Source organism: Hordeum vulgare, chromosome 5H (assembly GCF_904849725.1).
Source record: "Hordeum vulgare subsp. vulgare chromosome 5H, MorexV3_pseudomolecules_assembly, whole genome shotgun sequence".
In the NCBI taxonomy this organism is placed as follows: domain Eukaryota; kingdom Viridiplantae; phylum Streptophyta; class Magnoliopsida; order Poales; family Poaceae; genus Hordeum; species Hordeum vulgare.
The window spans coordinates 495,881,727-495,887,669 of record NC_058522.1 but is presented as its reverse complement, the minus strand read 5'-3'; the positions used below and the strand labels follow the sequence as shown (position 1 = coordinate 495,887,669).

Here is a 5,943-nt window from a genome sequence, read left to right as displayed (position 1 = left end):
GGTTCTAAGCCATACAAGACTGCACATTGAACTATTGAGTAGTCCTCCTTACGTGCTAACCAAGCGTTCTTAACATCCTGATCAGCCGTAGCGGGTGGTTCATCTCCTAGCGCAGCATTAAGGACATAATCCTTCTTCCCAGCTTGTAAGATTAGCTTGAGATTACGAGCCCAGTCTACAAAGTTGCTTCCATCATCTTTCAACTTAGCTTTCTCTAGGAACGTATTAAAATTCAGGATGACTGTCGCGTGAGCCATGATCTACAACACAAATATATTCAAAGTGGACTTAGACTATGTTCAAGATAATTAGAGTTCAACTTAATCAAATTATATGCTAAACTCCCACTCAAAAAGTACATCTCTCAAGTCATTTGAGTGGTTCATGATCCACTTACACTATCCCAAGTCCGATCATCACGTGAGTTGAGTATAGTTTCAGTGGTAAGCATCCCTATGCTAATCATATCAACTATATGATTCATGATCGACCTTTCGGTCTCATGTGTTCCGAGGCCATGTCTGCACATGCTAGGCTCGTCAAGCTTAACCCGAGTGTTCCGCGTGTGCAACTGTTTTGCACCCGTTGTATGTGAACGTTGAGTCTATCACACCCGATCATCACGTGGTGTCTCGAAACGACGAACTGTAGCAACGGTGCACAGTCGGGGAGAACACAATTTCGTCTTGAAATTTTAGTGAGAGATCACCTCATAATGCTACCGTCGTTCTAAGCAAAATAAGGTGCATAAAAGGATTAACATCACATGCAATTCATAAGTGACATGATATGGCCATCATCACGTGCTTCTTGATCTCCATCACCAAAGCACCGGCACGATCTTCTTGTCACCGGCGCCACACCATGATCATCCATCAACGTGTTGCCATCGGGGTTGTCGTGCTACTTATGCTATTACTACTAAAGCTACATCCTAGCAAAATAGTAAACGCATCTGCAAGCACAAACGTTAGTATAAAGACAACCCTATGGCTCCTGCCGGTTGCCGTACCATCGACGTGCAAGTCGATATTTTTATTACAACATGATCATCTCATACATCCAATATATCACATCACATCGTTGGCCATATCACATCACAATCATACCCTGCAAAAACAAGTTAGACGTCCTCTAATTTTGTTGTTGCATGTTTTACGTGGTGTCCAAGGGTATCTAGTAGGATCGCATCTTACTTACGCAAACACCACAACGGAGATATATGAGTTGCTATTTAACCTCATCCAAGGACCTCCTCGGTCAAATCCGATTCAACTAAAGTTGGACAAACCGACACTTGCCAGTCATCCTTGAGCAAAGGGGGTTACTCGTAACGATGAAACCAGTCTCTCGTAAGCGTACGAGTAATGTCGGTCCAAGCCGCTTCAATCCAACAATACCGCGGAATCAAGAAAAGATTAAGGAGGGCAGCAAAACGCACATCACCGCCCACAAAAACTTTTGTGTTCTACTCGAGAAGACATCTACGCATGAACCTAGCTCTGATGCCACTGTTGGGGAACGTCGCATGGGAAACAAAAAATTTCCTACGCGCACGAAGACCTATCATGGTGATGTCCATCTACAAGAGGGGATGAGTGATCTACGTACCCTTGTAGACCGTACAGCAGAAGCGTTAGAGAACGCGGTTGATGTAGTGGAACGTCCTCACATCCCTCGATCCGCCCCGCGAACAATCCCGCGATCAGTCCCACGATCTAGTACCGAACGGACGGCACCTCCGCGTTCAGCACACGTACAGCTCGACGATGATCTCGGCCTTCTTGATCCAGCAAGAGAGACGGAGAGGTAGAAGAGTTCTCCGGCAGCGTGACGGCGCTCTGGAGGTTGGTGATGACCTTGTCTCAGCAGGGCTCCGCCCGAGCTCCGCAGAAACGCGATCTAGAGGAAAAACCGTGGAGGTATGTGGTCGGGCTGCCGTGGAAAAGTCGTCTCAAATCAGCCCTAAAACCTCCGTATATATAGGTGGGAGGGAGGGGGCCTTGCCTTGGGGTCCAAGGACCCTCAAGGGGGTCAGCCGAGCCAAGGGGGAGGACTCTCCCCCCCCCAAACCGAGTTGGACTAGGTTTGGTGGGAGGGAGTCCCCCTTCCTTCCCACCTCCTCCTTTTTTTTCTTTCTCTCTTGATTTTCTTCTCCTTGGCGCATAGGGCACTTGTGGGCTGTCCCACCAGCCCACTAAGGGCTGGTGTGTCTCCCCAAAGGCCTATGGGCTTCCCCGGGGAGGGTTGCCCCCCCGGTGAACTCCCGGAACCCATTCGTCATTCCCGATACATTCCTGGTAACTCCGAAAACCTTCCGGTAATCAAATGAGGTCATCCTATATATCAATCTTCGTTTCCGGACCATTTCGGAAACCCTCGTGACGTCCGTGATCTCATCCGGGACTCCGAACAACATTCGGTAACCAACCATATAACTCAAATACGCATAAAACAACGTCGAACCTTAAGTGTGCAGACCCTGCGGGTTCGAGAACTATGTAGACATGACCCGAGAGACTCCTCGGTCAATATCCAATAGCGGGACCTGGATGCCCATATTGGATCCTACATATTCTACGAAGATCTTATCGTTTGAACCTCAGTGCCAAGGATTCGTATAATCCCGTATGTCATTCCCTTTGTCCTTCGGTATGTTACTTGCCCGAGATTCGATCGTCAGTATCCGCATACCTATTTCAATCTCGTTTACCGGCAAGTCTCTTTACTCGTTCCGTAATACAAGATCCCGCAACTTACACTAAGTCACATTGCTTGCAAGGCTTGTGTGTGATGTTGTATTACCGAGTGGGCCCCGAGATACCTCTCCGTCACACGGAGTGACAAATCCCAGTCTTGATCCATACTAACTCAACTAACTCCTTCGGAGATACCTGTAGAGCATCTTTATAGCCACCCAGTTACGTTGCCACGTTTGATACACACAAAGCATTCCTCCGGTGTCAGTGAGTTATATGATCTCATGGTCATAGGAATAAATACTTGACACGCAGAAAACAGTAGCAACAAAATGACACGATCAACATGCTACGTCTATTAGTTTGGGTCTAGTCCATCACGTGATTCTCCCAATGACGTGATCCAGTTATCAAGCAACAACGCCTTGTTCATAATCAGAAGACACTGACTATCATTGACCAACTGGCTAGCCAACTAGAGGCATGATCGGGACGGTGTTTTGTCTATGTATCCACACATGTAAATGAGTCTTCATCCAATACAATTATAGCATGGATAATAAACTATTATCTTGATACAGGAATTATAATAATAACTATATTTATTATTGCCTCTAGGGCATAATTCCAACACATAGGTGGGTTGTTGCCTTTCGCAAGCCTTGCAAACACCGACGAGCATTGAAGCATGTTGATATCATTATGTGATCCGTCCATGCCAAAAAGAGTGCCAGATCAAGAGATCTTGTGAGGCCACGAGCTCAAGTATGACAGTGCAAGCCCTGACATGACCCTTATACCGCCCTTGTCAAGTGGTAGGGCAGTTCTTCCACTCCAAGTGCATGCAGTCTATGCTGCCAAGCATCCCTCGAAAGCCCCTGTTGGCATTCATCGCCAAGAAGCGGGCTTTATCGTAAGGAGTCGGCTCTCTCAAGTACTCAGGACCAAACACAACAATCACATCCTTGCAAAGTATGTACATGGACTCTAGGCATGTAGACTCGCTCATACAGACATACTCATCAATGAGATCACCGGGCATTTCATATGCAAGCATCCGGATGGCTGCGGTGCATTTTTGATAAGACGAGAAGCCAATCTTTCCAAGGGCGTCCTCTTTGCACTCGAAATAGTTATCGTATCCGACCACCCCCTCTCTAATACGGTTTAAAACCTGCCTAGCCATATGGAAACGCCGCCAAAATTTCTGATGTTTGAACAACAGATTGGTTGTGTCAAAATAGTCCTTCCAAAGAAGGAAATGACCGCTCTATCGGTTACGATTCAACGCCGGCAGGTGTCCCGGGATCGAGCCACAAAACAACGACCGTTGGCTATTAAGGTGGTGATGGACCAACACGGCAGCCAAGATCTCCTCCTCATCATCGGACGAGGAATCGTGAGAGTCGCAAAGGAAATTATGGAAAAAAACTCATCGACGGAGTCCATTTTGTAGCTTGGCAAACTATCGAACAACTTATGGGCGGCGTCGAAGGAGCTGGCCGGTGAAGGGAGGCGCGCCTCCCTTGAACCAGGTGGCTGGCTTGGAGAAATCCCGGCAGCGAGACGATGGTGGTGGCGAGGTTACGACGTTGGGGGAGGTGCCGACGCAAACCACCAGGCTAAAAAATGAACCGGAAATCGATCAATACACAAACAAAATCGAACGCATGTCTATTTGAATCGACGCGTTGAATTGACTTTTTCATTCACGGCAACCCAAACGGACGGGCTGGACGAAATGTATCGATGGCGTTGGAGTTGTTCTCACCCGCCTACCAGCCGTCCAACCACGCAGCCGTCACTCTGTTAGGCAAGTAGGAAGTTGCCTCTTGTTTAACACTGCAAAGCCAAAAGCCCCCACACGCCCAGGCCCTCAAGAGAAAAGTCTCATGACGCTATCAACACCACTTAATTTAACCCCCCACGGTCCCAGCTGTTCTTACGCCGGCATCCCGACCGCTGTCTTCAGCGCGTTCATACACTTCAACCACCAGCACAGCACATAGGAGCACCTATAAATACGTCTTCACACACTCCAGATATGCTAACACTCAACGAACACTCTCACTCAAGCTCGAGCATCTCGCACCTAGCTCACACTCCTCACTAAGCTCAAGCAGCAGGCTTGACTGATCCGCAAGGAAGCACCGAGCACTCTGCCGGTTGCCATGGACATGGGCCTTGAGGTCTCGAGCTCTCCCCCCTCCTCTTCCAACGAGAACGCGTCGGGACGGTCGTCGACGGCCAAGCGCCCGGCGGGGCGCACCAAGTTCCGCGAGACAAGGCACCCGGTGTACCGCGGCGTGCGGCGCCGGGGCAACGCCGAACGGTGGGTCTGCGAGGTTCGCGTCCCCGGCAAGCGCGGCGCTCGGCTCTGGCTCGGGACGTACGCCACGGCCGAGATCGCAGCGCGCGCGAACGATGCCGCAATGCTCGCCCTGGGCGGCCGCTCCGCCGCGCGGCTCAACTTCCCGGACTCCGCGTGGCTGCTCGCCGTGCCGTCCGCGCACTCCGATCTCGCCGACGTCCGGCGCGCGGCGGTCGAGGCCGTCGCGGATTTGCAGCGACGGGAGGCTGCCGGTGGGTCCATCAGCGCCACGGTCGACGAGGAGGCCTCCTGTGGCGCTCCTGCAGAATCGTCGTCTGAGTCTGACGGTGCCGGCTCGTCGGAGACGTCGAAACCTTCCGCGGATGGAGACTTGGCGGTACCGGTCGGAATGGACATCGAAATGTTCAGGCTTGACTTCTTCCCGGAAATGGAGTTTGGCTCGTACTACGCGAGCCTCGCGGAGGCGCTGCTCATGGACCCGCCGCCGGTGGCGAACAGCACGGGCGCGTACTGGGATAACGGAGAATTCGGGGAGGTGGCAACCGAGTTCGCGCTGTGGAGCTAGTCTTGGACTCTGCTTTGTTTTGACTATGTAGTATTTTTTTTTTTCTTTCCTTCGCAAAGTTTTCCTATTCCGGGAGAAGACTCTGTAGATTGTACTACTAGCTAGTAAATCGAAGCTGCTTGCAATCGAGCACTCATTATGAAACAGCTTCATGCCACTATTTATACACCGCTTCTCGCAGACTACTCTACGTGAGACGTACATGAAGTTTCAACGTGTAAGAGCATCTCTATAGTACACCCCATATATGCCAACGTCCAAAAGTCATATACAGTTTGCGAAAAAGATATTTCCGGACACGCACGGATGTAGATAAAGGCAGACCTTCAAAACAGATCCGTATAAAA

The 5,943-nt window shown here is 50.1% G+C and overlaps 1 protein-coding gene across 1 annotated transcript; it reads left to right on the top strand.

The window, feature by feature from the left end:
• The first annotated feature begins 4,751 nt into the window (after positions 1 to 4,751).
• LOC123396720 (dehydration-responsive element-binding protein 1H-like) lies at positions 4,752 to 5,740 on the top strand. The gene has a single exon (XM_045091572.1). It carries the CDS (start codon positions 4,871 to 4,873, stop codon positions 5,594 to 5,596), a length of 726 nt encoding a protein of 241 aa, XP_044947507.1. The 5' UTR covers positions 4,752 to 4,870; the 3' UTR covers positions 5,597 to 5,740.
• Positions 5,741 to 5,943: the final 203 nt, after the last annotated feature.

Bases quoted from the DNA above. Each gene is read 5' to 3' on its own strand.
- LOC123396720 (XM_045091572.1), top strand. From the start codon at position 4,871: ATGGACATGGGCCTTGAGGTCTCGAGCTCTCCCCCCTCCTCTTCCAAC.